The 19,099-nt window shown below is 60.0% G+C and overlaps 1 protein-coding gene across 1 annotated transcript in view; it reads right to left on the reverse strand.

Annotated features, from left to right (window-relative positions):
* The window catches only part of Capn8 (calpain 8), a 34,224-nt gene extending 22,764 nt beyond the window's left edge, over nucleotides 1–11,460 (reverse strand). The window contains exons 1-2 of the mRNA XM_004626952.2: nucleotides 11,215–11,460; nucleotides 7,352–7,421 (exon numbers count right to left, since the gene is read on the reverse strand). Of these exons, the coding sequence (XP_004627009.1) occupies nucleotides 7,352–7,421; nucleotides 11,215–11,451 (307 nt within the window). The 5' untranslated portion in view covers nucleotides 11,452–11,460. The remainder of the gene's footprint in view (nucleotides 1–7,351; nucleotides 7,422–11,214) is intronic.
* Nucleotides 11,461–19,099: the final 7,639 nt, after the last annotated feature.

Here is a 19,099-nt window from a genome sequence, read left to right on the forward strand (position 1 = left end):
GCGCTGCGGGGCTCTGCCCAGTGATGGACAGCGGGGCAAGCGTGTCTCCCAGCACCGCGCTCAGGAAGGAAGCCGCTCACCTGGGACACGAGGACAAGGCCTCTGGGGCATCCAAGAGTGCAGCCCGTAGCACTGGGTGATCAAAGTGAGCGGCGGCTCCTGGTGCTGCACTTGCCGCACTCCTCCTGCCACAGGAGGAGGAGCACCGAGCCCTGGTCCGCCGTGCTTCCTGCCTGTCTTGGTGGCAGCTTCTCCCTGCACTACGGCCCACTGGGGCCCACAGACCTGCTCTGCACCTCCTCCTGCCCCCCAAAACAAACCCTGCCAGGGTAGGATTGGGGTTCATCCACCAGTGAAGGCAGGGGGCACGTCCTAGCTTTGCTGACCACTCCCTCCGGACCCCCACCCAGCTAGCATGCACAGCATGCCAAGCAGGAGCTGAGCAGTCCTATCACCTCCCAGGGCCACTACGAGGCCCCAGAGGATGTGCTCATTGCCTCCAGCCCAGGGGAGTACAGAAGTCGTGCAGCCCCTCATCAGCATGGGACACCAGGGCGGGCTCCTGCCCCCCAGCCATGCCAGGTTCTGCCCGCCCACTGACCTGCCTCCCAGAATAGCACCCATTCTGTCTCGATAGCGTCAGTAGCTGCTATTTCCAGGGTTGTTGTGAAGATAAACGCAAGATAAGGCGGGTAAAGTGCTGTGCTCAGTGCCAGCCACCTAAAACGCCCTCAGCAAACTTCCTCACAATTAGCTATCAGGACTGACACGCAATTAATCCAGACACCGAGCCTCACAGGTGAGTCAGCCAATAGGCCCCGGCATCTGTGCCTACAGGAACCCTACGCCAGCTGGGTGTGGTGGCACATGCCGGGAGGCCAGCTCGGGCCATTTGGCAACTTAGCCAGAACCTGCCTCATAAAAGGGCATGTAGCTCAGTGTGAAGATCTGGAGTTCAATCTTAGTACTGCACAAAAAGAAAAGGGGGAAAACGCAAGTGATGGTGAGAGTCAGGCTGCCGGCATCCCCGGGAGTCAGGCTTACGAGGGGCTCTGCTGGCCCAAACGCCCCCTGCGTCCACAGCACCAGGATCTGGGTCCTCAGGTCAGGGGGCACACTGAGCCCTGCTCCTCGCCCCTACCCTGTGTGCTTTTGCTTTTATCACAGACAGCTCCCACGCTCCGTCCCTCAACCCAACCGCCCCTGCCTCCTGGCCCAGGCCTGGCTGGGAAAGGCTTTCTCTTCCTGACAGCCACCCTCCAGAGCTGTGGTCAGGAGGCAACAGAAGGGAGTAAAATGACCAGGACAGGAAAGCACAAAGGTCATTGTCAGATGTCCTCCTCGCCCGCCACCCGGGACGCCGGCCCCCGCCACCCTGCCAGCCGCTGCACAGACGGTGTGCCTGTTGCATCCCCTCCTGGTCAGACACCTGGAACTTGACCCCCAGGGCGACAGAGGGGGCACCAGGAGCCCCGCACATGCGTAGCTGTACTGTTTGCGGAGGAAGAGCCGGGTTTCTTCCTTTTCATGCCCAGCCCTGAGGACATAGCATTCGTCCTCTCTGGAGGACCCCAAAACAGGAACCGTCTTGGGGGCAGAGACCCCCAACCTGCTGCCCCTTGACCCTGGCCCTCTGCTGTGCGTAGTGCCTGGTCTGCAAAGGCTAGCAGCTGATGCGAGTGGATGGCACAGTGGCACCTGATTTTAGGGCGTTGTGAAGCCGGTGGAAGGGATGCTGGGACCCACTGCTCTACTCAACTTCAGAGCTGGGCTGGCTGACAGTGGCGCTTGGAGAAGATAGAATCAGACTGGTTCTTGGAAGAGGGAGTTCTGGGCACCCAGGGGCTTTTGGGTGAAAGAAACCGAGGGCTGCTGCACAGTCCTCAAGGGGAGGCTGCCACCTTGCGCGCTGGGACGCATCCGTGCTCATGTGCAGGGAGGACCCGTGCTCTAGCGCAGCACACAGAAAGTGTGCATGTAAGCATGTGTGTATTGTAAGTATGGTGAAAGGTAGGAAAATAGTTCTGGTGTCATCTTTCAAAGAAACATACTCATCAGACCTTTCCAACAAACTGTCCAGAAACTCAGGCTCCCTCTCACTTGCAGGCCCTCCTGAGGCCACCGTCCTCGGTGACGGGGGTGTCTTGTGGAAAGCCCCTTCTCCACCCTGGGGGGGCCTCCTGTGGCTGCCACTGCCTGAGGAATGTGATCCAGCCATCCAGCCACCAACCCCCCTGCCCTCTGCTGGGTGCCATCTGTCCAGCCCTGCCCCTCCCGGCCAGTGCCCCAGGGCGAGCTCTTCCAGGTGGGAGAGCCGGCCATAGGGGCTCCAGGCCAGGCCAGGGGAGGGCTCTCTGTCCCCACCTCTGCCTGGCATGTGGAAGGAACATGCAGGGCAGGTGCTTTGGAGAGCGACAGCACCAGGCAAGTTTTTCTGGTTGCAGCCCAGAGGAGACCCAGCTCCCTCCCTCTTGGAGCATCTTCCCTCCCCACCTGCAGCCACCACCAGATCTGAGCCACCAGAGCCACCAGTGCTGCGCATTACAGGTGTCCACAAACACTGGGAGCCTCCACCACATTCTCGGGGGTGGGGGGGAGTGGCGCAGGACAGCGTCATCAGGGCGGACTGCCAACACCAGCGGGAAGACCAACACCAAGCCCCACCAGCACTTTCCCAGGCAAGGGCTCGTAGTAGCTGTACTGCTCATGTCCTCCAAGTAGCCCTTTCCAGCTGTGCTATGCACAATAAGCCCAGCAGACAGCCAGTCCTGCTACCTGCCACCCCCACATGCTGGCCAAGCGTGGTGCTGCTCCCGGTTCCCATGGTGACCCAGGAAAGCCATCCCCCTGCCTGAGGCTGCCCGAGCTGGGGAAATAACACATTGCAGCTGCCCAAGGACGGCCCTGGGCCAGGGGTCCCCAGCTATTGGGAGCTGCAGGGTGCCCCAGAGTCAATGGGCTCAAGAAAAGAGGACGGAGCAGGGAAGGCTGAGGGCCATCTCGGAATCAGAGAGCATCTTGCTTTGCCCTCTGAGTGAACAGTGGAGAGAAAAGGAGAGACAGAAGGCAAAGCTTAGGCTGGCAAAATAGCTCAGTAAATCAAAGCACCAAAAGAAGGTGCAGGGGCCGGGGGTTCGATCCCAGGCCTGCCATGCTGGCCCCGCCCCGGGGCGTGCTGAGATGGCAATTGAGACTGGGTGTGGTGGTGCGCACCTGTAATCCCAGCTAATAGTGAGACCCTGAACACCCTGCAGACCCTTCCCTAAAAATACAAAAAGAAAAGGAAAAAATGCTCACCACTGAAGGATCCGTGTGTTTTAATTTCTCTGTGTCGCACACAAAGCCCTGTAGGCCGAGCCTTGCCCGGTTTCTGCTGTGGAGAAGAAATTGCACTAGAGAGCCAGAAGCTGCCCTGGGACTCTCGCCCGCTTCCCTGGCCCTAGACTTGAGTCGGAACTTCAGTGCCATTTGGAGGGAGTTTCCTCTTAGTGGATCACAGGACCAAATTGACTTACCAGAAGGGAAATCAGTAAGCAAAGGGAGCCGGGCTCTGTGAGCTCAGCACCGCCTGCAGGGCAAGTGGCCCGCGCTGGCAGGGCTGGCTCCCGCACCCTTGGGACAGAACAAGGCCAAGCCCCGGAGCCAGGCAGAGGGAGAGAAGGCACGACGGTGACGCTGAGCCCCAGTGAGCTCCAGCCGAGGCCCAGCGCTGTGCCGTGGGCGCTGAGCCGACAGTGCCCCAGAGGCGACCACAGAGTGCACAGCAAGGCCAGGGACCTGGAGGCTTCCCAGTGGACACAGGGCCTCAAGGCGCAGCACACGTTGGACACAGGTGATGGGGACAGGGTCAACCTCACCCCTCAGGGAGGGTGCTGTGGACTCAGCCAGGGCCCGGGGACAAGGCCAGGCTCTGCAGCAGGGGGGTCCCGGCACAGGCATGAGAGGAGGAGATACAGCAAGACTCGGGGTGCCCGAGGGGCTTGGCCACACCCTCTGGGGGAAGACAGGAGGGCAGGAGCAATGAAATGACAGCGGGGTGGGGGCAACCATAGGCCTACACACCCCAGACCCTTGTGTGAGGCTCAAATGTTTGAAATCGGCGGCTTCATGTCAAATTCTAGATTTCTGGCTTCTCTGAAGCAGCTGTGGAATCCACTGAGCTCTCCGTGTGCCTCTCCACGGGTATTTAGCACACATCCACACAGCGCCAAGGAGGCCGCTGGCCCTGAGGGTACAACCAGGAAAGAGAGAGTCCCGGATATCATGGGGCACACCTTGGTGACAAACACAATAATGGCACAGCAGGGCGGGGTCAATGCCAGAAAGCAAGCAGGGCCAGGGGCCAGGGGGTGAGGGGTGGCTCAGCAGGACGCACAGCACAGCACTTCCACCTGGCCAGGGAAGGCGGCATTGAGTCCTGTCACCCTGCAGGCACGGCGGGGCGGGGCCCCTCTGCCTCCCCACAGGGCGGCAGCTGGGGTGCGGCTTGGTAGGGTACCAGCCATGGTGAGCAGCAGCTGGCCAGAGACTGGGGACAGCCCCCGGCCACACAGCCACCCTTGGGCCCAGGGAGGGCACAAAGTGGTCTTGAGGCAGGAAAGGAAGTAGGAGGGGCAAGTGGGGGCCCCAGGAAGCAGCTCGGGGCCTAGGCTCCCAGGGGACCTCCTGAGGTGACCACGGGCAGAGAGAGCTGTGGGGCTGGCTGGTGTCTTGGCAGCCACTAGGAATAGCAAGGAGAACATGAGGGAGGCAACAGGAGCTGATGAGGAGGGCGGGAGGTCGCACCAGAGAGGGGAGCACGCCGGGCCCAGAAGTGGCATTTGGCTCCATCTGTCCTTTCTGAAGCCCCAGGTTCGGCAGACGCTGCCTCTGTCCCTGGGGTGCTGAGATGCACTGCAGGTCAGGGGCTCTGCGAAAGGCCACAGCTGTGCCTGCTCCGGCCACCTCCACCGCCTCCTAGCCAGTGACCCAGGCCTCATCCCGAGGGCCACACCATCTTAGCTCTCCCCTGAACTGCTCCATGCTCCAGCCTGACGGCTGGCTGGGTGCTCGATGCTCCCTCTACTGCAGGGGCCTTGCAGGCACCCTTGATGGAGGTGTTGGCCTCAGACGACCCCTTGCAGCTCAGTTGCAGGAGGGAATCCCGCAGCCCACCTGGAGTGGCGCCTTCGGAGGGGTCTGTGGCCACCTCTGGGTAGTGATCCAGCCCTGGGAACATAGACAGCACCCTGGGGGCAGAACTCTCCTCCGCAGGCCAGGAGGCCGATGCCGGCAGGGCCATTGCATCAGAGCTATCTGGTGTCATTGCTTGGGTGGAGGCAAACCACAGGGCCCCCCCAAGGCTCTGAGCTCCCCAAAATTGCCCTGCTGTAGTAGAATCACCAGCACTCAGCCTCCCCAGTTTATTTTGTCTCCAAGGAAAGCTGGCTTCTGGGCTCTGTGTGGCTACAAAACCAGGTGGGGGCCCCAAGGCTCAGCAGGGACCGCAGAAGGCAGGACACTGCACCTCCTGAGGGGCCAGCAGCCTCACACAAGGACCCAGGGCCTCCGCAAAGGCAGCTGTGCCCGTGACTCAGTCTGTGGCGTGCAGGGCCTGGTGGCTCCAGAGACCCCAGATGGGAAGGCCTTTGGGTGATTTCTTGGAAAATAACAGTGAACAACGGCAGAATACCAAGTGGTGTTCGCGGCGCGCCACCCTCCGCTGAGACGGGAGAACTAGAAAGCGCAGAGCTTTGCTTGGATGTGCTTCGCGAGGCAGGGAAGGGCTTCCTGAGCAGTGGGGAGAGGCGAGAGGGAGCACGTTGCTCACTGCACACTTTCTGTTTTAATATTTGAACCGTGTATGTTCCAAATAATGAAATAGAACCCTATAAATCAGCATCTTTTTCATTACTTAGATCATCCTTAAAAATCACCAGGCTTTCAAAAACCCATCCTAGAGCAGCCCCTCTGCCCTGCCCCAGGCTTTGAAGCTGGCAAGGCAATCGGCAGACGTCACAGGTCCTCAGGGCACTGTGTCCAGCCAACTCTGTCCTCGGAGCTCCCCAGGGGACACAGTGCTGGGCCACCAGCTCCAACCACTGGCCTGGCCCTGGACAGGGCAGCATGCCCTCAGCAGGCAGCAGTGAGGCAAGGGCTCCTGCCTCCCCACAGCCCACTGCGCTCCTCTGCCTGATGGCCAAGGCCACCTCCCAGAGCCCACACTCCATTGCCACCTCCCCTCCTGCACACAATCTCCATGGCAACACACCAGCACTCCTTGGAAACCACAGTCTTGCCGACCAGCCAGTCCATCAAGGAGAAGGTGGACCAGAACCTGGCTGAAGTCACAGCAGTCTCACAGGAGTGAAACCAGTACCTGAGCCAGTGCCAAGCCAGGGTGAGCACCTAGCTGCCCTTGATGGGCTGCACAGGCTTGGCTCCCACAGGAAAGGAGGTGGGACACTCCTGCGAGAGCTGCTGCAAGCTGTGGATGGGGACAGAGCCCGCATCACTCTCAGGGCCTGCAGGCCGTGCTCCACAAGCTCCAAGCTCCCACAGAGGTGGATCTGTGGTCTCCCTAGAGGACAGAGCATTAGCAGCATTTAGAATAAAATTCCCTGCAATTTTGAAAGCCAGGACAGCTTCCAGTGGCTGAGGAAAAAGGGTGCTCTGGCTGGAGAAGGGAAAGGAGGGGAAGCAGTCCAGAGAACAGCAGGTTCTGGGGCTGGTGTGGGAGCTGGAGTCTCTGCTGACATACTCCAATCAGGTTGTGTTTCTGCCTCTTTTGCCTCCATCTCCAGCTCTGTCCTGCACAGCACTGTCATCTCGGGGTTGCACTGTCCCTGGGTCTAAGGCCGACCATCCAGGAGGCCTGGGCCAGCCTTGGGAGCAGAAGCTAACCTGCTGTTGAGGGACGCTGACTCTGAGCACTGAGGCTGGAGCTCACAGAACAAAGATGCACCCACCCTCAGCTGCGCTGAGAGGGGTGTGGGAGGCTGACTCGCAGGGCCGGCCTTGCATCACCCTGGGCATGCACTGCACCTGAGCTGCACCCCAGGCCCCAGACGGAGGCCAATCAAGGCCCCTGGCCCGTGGGAGAGTGACCAGAAGGATGACAGGCATGTCGCTGCCAGCTGTGAGGGACGCCCTGGCAGTCCACAGCCACACAGACGGCTGTACTGCAGGTGACCAGCCCTGCCGAAGCAACTGTGAGGAACATCCCTGAGGATGTTGCTGGGCAAAGAATCCAGCGGGTCCCCGGCAGGAAGGGGCAAAGGAGGGGGAGACCCCATGGGCCGGGCTCAGTCTCACAAGCAAGCCACCAAGTCCAGCTCCTCCTCAGCCCTGCCTGATCACACAGCAAACTCACCCAGGTCGCCCTGGCAGACGTCTGTGCGCGAGGCTCCGCCAACGATGAACTGCGGGCTGGGACTCAGCTCCTGAAAGCAAATGGGACAGGCTGCAACACCAGGGCAGCCGGAGCCGAGCTGGCAGAGCTGGACCCGGAGAAGGCTGAGGGGGCTGTGTGGTGTGCGGGTCCCACCCCACTGCTGAGGACTCTGAGCCCAGAGCAGCAAGCACACTGCCTGGGGGCCACAGCAGGCTCCACAGAGCAGGACTGGCCCAGGTGTCCCTGTGATAGCTGCTGTTGCTCTGGTGTGGAGTGAGGGTGAAGAGTAGGGGAAAGCAGAGCTGACAGCTGCCCCGCCCACCCAGGTGCCCTCCGGGTGCACTGGGGAGGACCCGGGCTGGGCAGAATGCTGCGACTCCGCGGCCATGACCTGCAGTGGCTGGGAGCCCCTGACCAGCATGCACGGCTGTGACGCCATCGCCCTCCCCCTGGCAGCCCCACGCCTGTAGCTGCCCACCACTATGAGCACCCGGGGCTTTCTCCTCCTTCCCTTTACCCAGCGAGGAGCTGCTGAGTCCCCATTCTGTTCATGAGCACATGCAGGGAAAGAAGGGGCCACGGCAGAATGAAGCAAACTCTGCACTTTCAGGCCAGCAAGGAATCCTCACACTATGAAGACACTGGGGAAGAAAGGGCGAGTGTATGGAGGGAAACTGAGGCACAGGCCATGGCTGAGGCTGCTGCACAGGAGACAGCCCTATCTGCCAGAAGGACAGCTCCTCCCTCAGTCGACCCAGCTGCAGGCAAATCCTGAGGAAGCAGGCGAGATGGGACGGAAGCCTCAGGTCACATCGATCACAGCAGCCGCTGACAATGCAGCCACGGCCAGAGCTGCAGAGAGTCTTTCCTGCCTCGGCCGCAGCCGTGAGGAGCTGACAGAGGGGGAGGAGGGCGCAGGCGCAGAGTTGGCGCTTGGCATCACTGGAAACACCCCACTTCCTTTTTAAGTATTAAAAATATTCATTGGCTCATAATTTGTTGATAAAGTAACACATGAACATAGAAAAAAAAATCCAGCGGTTAAATGGTGGCATAAAACTAAAAGTTCCCTCAGCGGACTGAAACGCCTGCTTCGGCAGAGCGCAGCGGCCAGGGTTCGAGCCCTGGTATGCTATGCTGGCCCTGCCCCCAGGGCACGATGAGATGGTGACTGAACTGGGCATGCAGCCTGTAATCCCAGCACTTGGGAGGCTGAAAACAGGACAATCACTACGAGTCTGATCTCTGTAGTGAGACCCTGTACACCTTGTACACTCTGTCCTAAATTCATTAAAAAAAAAAATAAAAAGTCCCCTTTACTTCAAATTCTTCATTAACATTTCATCAAAGCACAATGGGGGTACATGCGCGTGTATGTGTGTATGTGTGTGCATGCGCGTGTAAGCTATCCACTACTATAACCAAATACTCAGGAGCATAAACCTAAAACAATGAAAAGTGTCTCTGTCCCTGTCCCTGTCCCTGTCCCTGTCCCTGTCTCTGTCCCTGTCCCTGTCCCTGTCTCTGTCTCTGTCCCTGTCTCTGTCTCTGTCCCTGTCTCTGTCTCTGTCCCTGTCTCTGTCTCTGTCTCTGTCCCTGTCTCTGTCCCTGTCCCTGTCCCTGTCCCTGTCCCTGTCTCTGTCCCTGTCCCTGTCCCTGTCCCTGTCCCTGTCTCTGTCCCTGTCCCTGTCCCTGTCTCTGTCCCTGTCCCTGTCCCTGTCTCTGTTCGTGTCCCTATCCCTGTGTCTGTCTCACCAGCCTGCTGCATGCACACAGTGTGCTGGGGTGTGAACTGGAAGAGGGCCTGAGGACTCCTGTGTCTAGGGCTGGATCCCAGCTCCAGCGGTGCTCCAGGTAGGGCTGTGAGGGACCAGATGTGGTCCTGTCCCTGTCCCACCCCTCCCCTCTGCTTCCCGGCTGCCACAGAGAGCACCCTCACTGCCCCACCCTTCTGCTGTGGTGGACTGAGATCTCTGCAGTGTGAGCCAGGGTGAGCATGTCCCCCTGAGCTGTGTGTGTCAAGATTTTTGTCACAGCAGCAAAAGCTGACTGGTACATCACAGGACACTCTCCACCCTATAACAAAGGGAACCTAGCCTACAGCACTCGGCACGGCGGACCTTGAGGATGCTCGGTGAGTTAGCCTGGTTCCAACAGAGCATGTGCTGCATGACCCCACTGGCTCGAGCAGGGGCGTTGGACCCGAGCAGCCAGACTCAGACCCAAGAAGGGGAACGAAATCATTGCCAGAAAGGGCCAGGACAGGACTGGAGCAGCTGCAGTGGGGTCACCCCTTAGCAAGAAGAGTCGGAGACGGAGGGGGTAAGGCCCCTCCGCCATGTGGGTGAGCTTTTGCCTCTGAGCTGCACACTGGACACAGCCAAGATGGACAAGGTTGTTGCCTGGGGGGCACACTCACACACACTCACTCACACTTGCACACACACACCCAGCTCTTAACTCCCGGTGCACCGTGTTTCTGGACACCCAGTCAGCTTGCAGGGCCCTGAGAGGCCTCTCTGGAGGAGAAAGGCAAACACAGAGGCATTTGGGGTCAGCCTGGTCCCCTCGGAGCCACAAGCCACCCAGGTAAGACTGAGGCAGCCTCTGCACCAGCTGCGGAACCTAAAACTTTCTGTTTATTCTCATGAGTGACCCTGTAGACACACGGTCAGCTCTTCCCAGTCTGGAGCCACGGAGCCCATGCGGACTGTGAGACAGAAAGAGGGGTTGGGGAGAGCGGGTGTGCATGGAGGGTTGGAGCGTCAACGTGTCCAGGAAGGGTGCACACAGGTGAGGACCTCGCCACAGAAGACCTTTCTCTCCCAGCCAGGCCTGCTAGCACCTGTCGCCTCCCCGCCTGTCCCTCTCGCCTGCAGCCCTGCCCTACCGTGTCATCCTCCTGTCCCGGGCATCTGGCCTCCCTTTACACTCTGCCCTGCCTCTCGACCTCCACCAGCACTGAGGCCTCAGCTGTCCTCAGATTCCCCCCTGCCACCTCGCCTGGCGTGGGGCAGAGGTGGACAGACAGTCCACAAAACAGCACCACTTCAGGAAGGTGCAGCTCCCAGCCCTGGCGGTGCCGGCAGCCCAGGCTGACTCAGAGGGGTCAGGGGCACGGGAAGGGACTGGGCAGGCCTGGAGATGCAGTGCTGGAGTCATTCCCAGAGGGGAGACGAGGCCACAAGGCCCCGAACAAAGACTGAAAGGGCAGCCCGAGTCCAGCGGTGATTTGGGCCGTGTGCACAGGATTATCCTCTCCTCGCCATGCCTTCCAACCACTGCTAAGAGCAGAGATCATGCTTGCTTCCCTCTCACAGTGCAGAGCAGGGGCCCCAAGGGCACCCAGCGCGAGGGGGGCCTTGTTAGACATTCAGGGCTGCCACCCGCATGAGCGGAGAGTGCAAGAGGCGGAGCCCGGCTGCCCAGGAGACCCCAGCGCCTGCAGGTGAGCAGCAGCTGGTGCGGGGAGCGGAGTTGTCACGCCTCACAGCAGAGTCTAATGAAAAAGGAAACTGGGGAAAATCCCCCTCCATCCACAGAGAAGTTATCTTCTAGGAAGCTGGGCCTGGTGCTAGAGCCCAGGGTGCTGCCCGCGAGCGGAGCCCTGTCCTGAGGAGTCCTGTGGAGGATCTCGGCCCTCCGAACCACTCTGCCGGCAAGGAGCCAGCCTCGGAGGTGCAGTGGCTCAGTCCTCGGTGGATCCCGGCCCGTAGGGAAGACAGGCTGGACAGCATCTGCCACAGCACGCAGGCACCCGACCTCTGCCTGTGCCCCAGCCTGTCACCTGGGGCTGCCCAGGTCTCCAGGCCCCGCCCTGCACGGCCCTCCTTGCTCCTCACCGTGGGCCGCTTCCAGATGATGCCTTGAGTCTGGGGGGAGCCAGGTCCCAGCTCCTTGTAGCCCAATGCTGACGGACATGCCGGGAACTCGGGGTCCTTAAACAGCTCCCCGGAGTCCAAGCACTGCTGCTTCAGTGCCTCGAAGTCCTGGCCCAAGTACTTCACAGCATTCTGGTGGGAGCCCAGCCCCTCAGCAGCCGCCCGCCGCCTACACACGCCCGCTGCCTGGGCCGCCATGCAGGCTAGAGGCAGGAAGGAGCTCTGTCTGGGCCGCACGCCCCTGGAGGGAGCTATAAGGCGGCAGGCAGAGGGTGTGGGGCAGGCACCACCAGCCCCAGGCCCTGCTGCTGTCACAGCCAGGACAAACACACGCCCACGGAGCCCCACCTGTAGCTGGGAGGCTGGGCCCTCCGGCCACCCGTCATCAGCCCAGGAAACACCAAGGCCTCCAGGGTCCCCCGCCCTGCAGGCCAGCGTCCTGGCACTGCCCTTAGCTGAGATGAGAGGCTGTTTTCTTCCTTGTGGTGCTGGAGCTCGAACCGAAAGCCTTTGGACTGGACTACATCTTCCCCCCTCTCTTCTTTCTGCCCCCAGGTTTTATTTTGAGGTAAGATCACATTAAGTCACTAGAGTGCCTGGCCTGGGCCCAAGCCTAGAATCCTGCTTCAACCTCCTGGAGTGCTGGGATTACAGGCGGCACCACTACACCGGGAGAAGGCTTTTGGTGAGGCAGAAATTCCCCAAGGAATCACTTGAGGACTGTTTCTGAGCAGGAGGGCAAGTGGTTGAGGGTCTCCATTCCTCTCCAGAGGGTCTCACCCCCCGTTTCCTAGGAGGGCAGGAGTATGAGGGCCCACTCTCAGGACGGAGGTGACAGGTTGGCCACCAGTAATTAGCTGTCACCCTGGGCGAGTGATTTAACCCCTTTCCCCATCATTTGCTCATCTGTAAAGTGGCACATAATGAGAGGCCTGGCTGGTGGGCTTGTTTGGGAGAGCAATGAGGCCATTCCCAGGACTTGCGTAGGGCGGACTCGAGCAGCTGCAGTGAGGTCAGCTCTCTCTGCACCTCGGAGCCAACCCAGAGCTTCAAGCCAGGAGTCTCCTTCCAGTCTCTGAGGTGAGTCACAGCCACACCCAGTCTGCCCGGGATGGGGACCAAATTGATGCTTCTGCATGCTGGCAGGTGGCACACGGGGGCTCCCGGTATTGACTTCAGGAGCATGTGTGAATGTATTAGGGACAACGAGCTCAGTCAGTAGGACTAAGTGAAGGGTCTTGAGATGCAGAGATTATCTGGACCCTAAATGCAGATGTCCCCCCAGGAGGAGGCAGTGGGACGCAACACAGACGGGAGGAGAGGCGATGAGACCTAGGAGGCAGAGGCAGGGTGATCTCCAGCAGCAGAGGAAGCCACAGGGGCATGCAGAGGGGTGGGACCAGGACCTGCAGGCCCAGGGATACTGCCTCAGGACTCCTGGCTCCTGAACCCTGCAGAATGAAGTGCTTCTGCTCTTTTAAGCACCCAGGGTGTGCTTGTTTGTTAGACAGCCACAGGAAGCCAGGACAGTTCTCACTGTCCCCAGAGCACTAGCTGAGAATGCTGCTTCCCTATGCGGCCTGGACCGCCCCACCCCAACAGTAATGAGCTCTGATTCAGGAGATCTGAGGTCAGCCCCAGAAACCTGCTGCACAACCCTCTCCCCCAGATACTTCAGCACAGAGCCCTCACGACTCACACCAGAGCTTTGGACCAGCTGGGCCAGTGATGCCGGTCCACCCAGCGCTTAGAGGTGAGTGGGGCTGAGTGGCAGAAAGCAGGTCCTTTCCCCTGTGCAGAAGGAGACACAAGGACAAAGGTGACTCCACCACAATGCAAGGGTTCACCACCCTGCTGAGGCCCAAACCAATGCATGACAAATATGTGCCGCCGCTCCTCCTGGGTGGCCTTCCTTCCTACCCTCAACATCCTTGGGACAGGAAAGGTGCAACGTCCACTTGATTGGTTTGGAAGCCATGCTGAGGACTGATGAAGCACTCTCCTGGGGTGTCTGGGAAGGTCCTGCAGCTGTGCCCCCTTGGGTACGATGTCTGCTCCCCCACCCTCTGCTGCTGCTCCCCTCCATGCTGCCCGGGCCACCATGAACTGAGCAGCTTTGCTCCAAGAGGCCCTTCTGCCATGGTGCCCCTGCTGACCTCAGACTGAATCCCTAAACCCGTGAGCCTAATTACCCCTCAGCCCCTTTCCGTCATGGGTTTGGGGTGTCATCCAGTGATGGGTAAGTGACCAGCTCACCTTCCCTGGATTTGACATCAGCCCACCAGTGAGCTCAACAGGTGCTGACCAGGACATCTAGGGGGCAGCGCTCTAACAGCCCTGGATGGGAATGGAAGGGAAACATTTGTTGCAGCTTTGGAATCCATTTCCTAGTTGTGGACACCATGACCAAAGTCCTGGACAGCCTTACTGCCCAGTGACCACGTCAGGCACAAGTGTGCCAAGCTGCAGCCCTCCCCAGGGCCCTCCAGGGCGACGGGTGCTTCCTCTGCTCTGTCTCTACCCTCACCGCCCTCCCAAGCCTGGAGCGAAGTTGCTCTGCCCCTCTGCAGGCTCTGCACCTGCACAGCCCTCCCCCCAAATGTCTCCCTCTTGCCCCACGCCCAGTTCACGCTGCAACCCCAAGATCCCCGTAGAGAGTGCTTCCCGGTCTTCCTCTCGGCCCAGGAAGTGTATACTTGGAATCCCATGAAGAGTTGTTGGAATTCCAGTGAGTTATTTCCAACCTCCCTCTTCCAGTGCAACCCGTGGTGAGAGCAGAGACCCCGAGGCGTATCCGCCGCTGTGGGCGGCCAAGGGGTCCTGAGTCCAGCCACGACGACGGCTCTCCAGAACAAAGGCCTGGTCCAGGCTGAGCCCTGCTTTTATTCACCCTGCAGAAAGGAGTGGCTGGAGGATAAGTGACTGTGATCCTGGCGGGGAGCAGGTGAGCGCTGTGAGCTGGGCTTTGTGGGAGCCTGAAGTCACCTCTGCAGTGTGCAGAGAGGGGCGCCAGGAGGAGTAAGCTGCGTGGCCCAGCTAGGTAGCAGCTAATGTCTTGGGGTCGGTGCTGCAGCTCTGGTGTGTGATGTTAAGCCCTGGGAAGTCCTAGCCTCTTATCCTGAGGCTCGATCCCAGGTCCTAGCCAACAGCGGGCAGCGTAGAGCACACGCTGCATCCCACCTCACCCCAGCTCACACGTGGGAGCCGTGAGGCGTGGAGACACTGCCCTGTCTTTGCTTCAAAGACCACACCTCAGCACCTTGGCTGGGCCGATATGCATTGCTTAAGGCCAGTTAAAGCGATCAGAAGGAGTCCTAGCCAGCCCACCTCAGTACACAGAAATAGGGCCAGGCGCAGCCAAAGTGGAGGCAGTGGCTCCTCCCTCAGAGGAGTCGCCTACGTGGTCCTCCACGAACCCTGGCTGCTCCCCTCTGGAGGCTTTCCCGGTGACCTGCAAGGCCTGGCCCTGAACATCGCCCGAATGGCAGGTGCTGGCTCTGCCCACACACCTGGGCCCTAGCACACTCCTGCTGCTCAGGGGACTCAGTAACAACTCACTACACAAAGGTGCGTGAGCAGACACGGCTGCACCCGGATGCAGCCTGCACGGTGCTCCCCAGGGACCTCGCGGGGTCATTCTCCCCAGCTGCTCCCATGCCCAGATACTTTAACTGTAGCACAGCTGGCTTCTTTCCTCCTCACAAGAGAGCTCCAGCCTCCTGCCACCCCACCTCAGCCCCTCTCCCACTCCCAGAGCTGGAGCAGCTATGCCCTCTCTCCTCAGAGGGCTGCCGAGCCCTGCAGGCAACCCTCAGCTGCCCAGTCATAAAAGAATAGCAGCTGCAATTGGAGGGCTCTGTGCCAGCCCTGGCGGGCACACTGCCAGCATCTACCTGTCAGCAGCAGCCTGCACCCGAGAGCTGTCACCAGCCTTGTGCCCAGACAGCGGCAGGGCCTGCCGGGCAGCCTCAGGCCCCGAGGAGGGGTGTACCAGGCAGATACAGGCCTGGCACCACCTCCTGGAAGGGACCCGGGCATCGCCATCCCTGCCACGAGCCCATCAGCAGGCCAGCGCTCCCAGACAGCCAGAGGGTGTGGCACATTGGTGCCCCCTGGCTGCAGCCCAGGGCCCGAGGGTGCATGTCAGGGAGTTGAGTCTGCGAAGCTTGTCTCACCCAGGAACAGGGGTGAGTGCTGGCAAGTGGTTCGTGCCTCCCGGGCCCCCGAGTTCCGAATGCTGAGGCGAGCAGGGCTGTGCGCAGGCCTGGGTGCCCGGAGCTCACGCACGGAACCAGTGCGCATGCAAACTGTCAAGCGTCTGGGCAGTGTGCAAGGTCCTCAAAATGCCGCTCACAAAGCGGGTTTGTGGTTGCCAGGGGTGGGGCAGAGAGGTAGACGCTGGCCACAGACAGCTACAAGGTCGTGCTGGAGGAGGGGACGAAGGAAACAGCTAGAGGCGATGGGTGCTGCTGAGGACTACACTTTTAGGTTTTCGTCTTTTTAAATTCATTTTTTGGTACCAGGGATCCAACTCAGGACCTTGCACTTGCCAGGTCATTGTTTATGCCTCTGAGCTAACTCCCCAGCCCCTGGATTATATTTATTTATTTATTTATTTATTTATTTATTTTTGCGGAACCGGGGATTGAACTCAGGCCCTTGCGCTTATTCCACTGAGCCATCTGTCCAGCCCCTAGATTATATTTTAATAAAAATTTAAGGCAGGGCAAAAGGCACTTCCGTGGGAAGATGAGAGTGATCTAAGCGTTCTCGGTTGGCCCCGAGGACAGCTCGGCTGCCCGCCTGAGGTGCTCAGGGCAGGGTCCTGGGACCTCAGAACTGGCCCAGAGGAAACAGGGCTGCCTAGTCAAGTGTAGGCCTGTCCCTCCCCAGGTACCTGGGTCACTGCCCTGTGGGGTCAGCAGGGGCTGGGGGCAGGTGGCGGCATGGTGCTGGGACCCCACAGAGGGCAGGGTCGCCATCAGTGCTGACGGGAGACACTCAGCGGGTCCAGCTCACCTGCGCACAGGCCTGGCCACACCCTCAGACTGACACTCCAGGCTTGCCTGTCTGAACACAGGCTGCGGGCCTGGTGCCTGAGTGGGGTGAGGGAAACTGTTCTCACCCCGCGGCAGACAGGGTGGAGGTCCTGAGGGGAAACGTGGGCCGGGAGGAGGGGTCTCTCCAACCCTGCAGAGTGGAGACCTGAAGGACCTGAGGGCCCCAAAAGGGGGCAAAGAAGAGGGCCCCAAGCCCAGCCGCGAGCCCGAATCTCTCCAGGTGAAAGCGGGCACCCTCAGGGCCTCCTGTGGCTGGACGCCCCTCTGCACCAGCGCCAGGGAGCTGAGGGTGACCCCCAAGGTGCAGCTCCAGCGTCTTCCTCTGGGCTGGGCCGAGGCCTGCACAGGCCATTGCTCCTCAGCTGGCATCTGCCGCCAGGAACCAAGACACAAGTGCTGGTCACGCAGTTCTGGGTTCCTGAGCCTCAGGGTTGCCAGGAGAATCTTCTGGTTTGTTTGCTTGCTTGCTTGCTTGCTTGCTTGCTTGTTGTATTTTAGGACAGGGTCTCCAGGGTCTCCCTATGTAGATCGGACTTGTAGTGATCCTCCTGTATGCAGCCTCCCAAGTGCTAGGAGTACAGCCGCACACCACCACACCCAGTCTCAGTGCGCCCCAGGGGTGGGGCCGGCCTGACACACCGGGGATGGAACCCCGGCCACTGCGCTCTCCTGAAGCAGGCACTTCTGTTCTAACTCCTTGCCTTTGCTGGCTCCTTGCCCAGCCCCTAAAGCCCTGGGAGCTTATAGCACCTGCAGCCAGCTACCCGCGTGCCTCAGGGACCCTGCTTCCAAGGGGAAGTCTCTGTCAGTGCTTGCAAAGCTGACCTCAGCCCAGACATAAATACGTGGAGCACAGGGAAACAGTGGCAGAGGCAGCCCTGGGGAGCCAAGGCCAGGACTGGGGTGGATGTTTGGGCCAGGGAAGCTACTGAACTCTGTTCTCCTGGGCTCGCAGCCTTTGAGGGCATGGGACACACAACCCACTCTGTCCAACCCATCCCCATCAGCCCAGAGCCAGCTGAGCACCCTAGGGACACCTAGGGGACATGGGACACTCACCACCTGCCCACACATCAAAGCCCTGCTGAGACCTTACCCTGCCACCTCCATTCCTACAAAAACAGGCCTGTCACTTGTCCCCACTGGAAGGCCACACAATTACCCAAGATAGCCTTACAGCACTGCATGAAGGGGCCAAGGATACCTGGTGACACAAGGGAGGTGTAGGGCTGGACTCGGGCCTAACACAGGCCCCATGGGAGCTCTGGGTTCTGCTGGAGACCCAGGAGACATCCTCACCTTCCCCGAGGATCACCAGGACTGTAGCTGTCCCCAGACCAGAGGACCCACTTTGAGTAACAGCACTGAGAAAGACCTGAAGGTATCAGCTAAGCTAGCTTGGCAAAGCTGCACACACCTATAAGCCCAGCATGTTGGGAGACTGAGGCAGGAGAATTTACATTTGAGCCAAGCCTGGGCAATTTGGCCACTCTGTGAGACTCTGTCTCAAATTAAATAATAAAAGGAAGGGGATCTTCAGTTTGAGCCCTAGTACCACAAGAAGAAGAGGCAGAAGAGGAGGAGTAGGCAGAAAGGAAGAAGAAAAAGAAAAGCAAGGCACGGCGTGTCCTCCGACCGCAGCCATTGCTGCTGCCCCTGGACCTGCGAGCGGGGTCCAGCCGGCCACGAGTGCTCTGTCTCTGCCCCTCCTCATGGCGGCTGCTCTGGGCTTCTGGGAAGCACACCACAGTGAGCGGGCACTGTGCCCGGTGAGTACTAGGGACTCTGGAAACCGAGCAGAAAGAAGTAGCAAGCGCACACTGCCCTGTGTGAGCGAGCCCAGGGTCACCCCGGGGCCACGGGTGCATCTGTGCCTCTCCGGAGAGGACTGCAGCAAGGGTGTACCAGGCAGCTGCTCAGAAGCGGCCCAGTAATCAAAAGTATTCCAGGTCCTTCCTGCCTCAAGCAAAGAATTGGATGAGATAAGCAGAAACCGTGCCAAGGGTTTATGTGAAAAGTGTGGGGTGAGTGGGTGTGGGAGAAACCAGCCCTGCAGAGCAAACTTGGGCAGAACAAGAGAAAAAGAAGATAAAAGCAAAATGAAAGTGGCCTTCTCCGGTGCAGACGTGCAGTGCGGGCCATGGTGCGAAGCCCGGAAAGCCACCTGACGGGCCTCCTCCCAGGCCAGCCCACTTGGTGGAAGCTCAGAAGAGTTCTGCGCACCCCCGCCGGTCCTGGCGTCGCCTGGATCTCGGGACTCACAAGTCCCACTCAGCTGCACAGCTGGCTCAGCCACACCAGTGCAGTGCGGGCCATGGTGCGAAGCCCGGAAAGCCACCTGACGGGCCTCCTCCCAGGCCAGCCCACTTGGTGGAAGCTCAGAAGAGTTCTGCGCACCCCGCCGGTCCTGGCGTCGCCTGGATCTCGGGACTCACGAGTCCCACTCAGCTGCACAGCTGGCTCGGCCACACCAGCTCATCATCAGCGAGACAGCGAAGGGGAGGGGAGCCACCATTCTGCAGCTCCTGCTGAACCTGGAGCCCGGCTACCCTTGCCGAGACGCAAGAACACAGGTTAGTGAAAGGCTAGCAAGGTGCTGCAGGGCGGCTGGGCCGGGCCCCCGCTGCCGAGGACACCTGCCGATCGCTGAGCACCTGTACGTGGGCGTCCCTGCCTGTCCTCGGGAGAACAGGGTGCACTCTGCAGATACAAACTAACTGTCACCCCGAGGTCAGGCCAGAGGAGACGTGGAATGGAGGAGACAAGCAAGTCCCCAGGTAAGCAAA

This window comes from Octodon degus, unplaced genomic scaffold, assembly GCF_000260255.1.
Source record: "Octodon degus isolate 3935 unplaced genomic scaffold, OctDeg1.0 scaffold00017, whole genome shotgun sequence".
NCBI lineage: Eukaryota > Metazoa > Chordata > Mammalia > Rodentia > Octodontidae > Octodon > Octodon degus.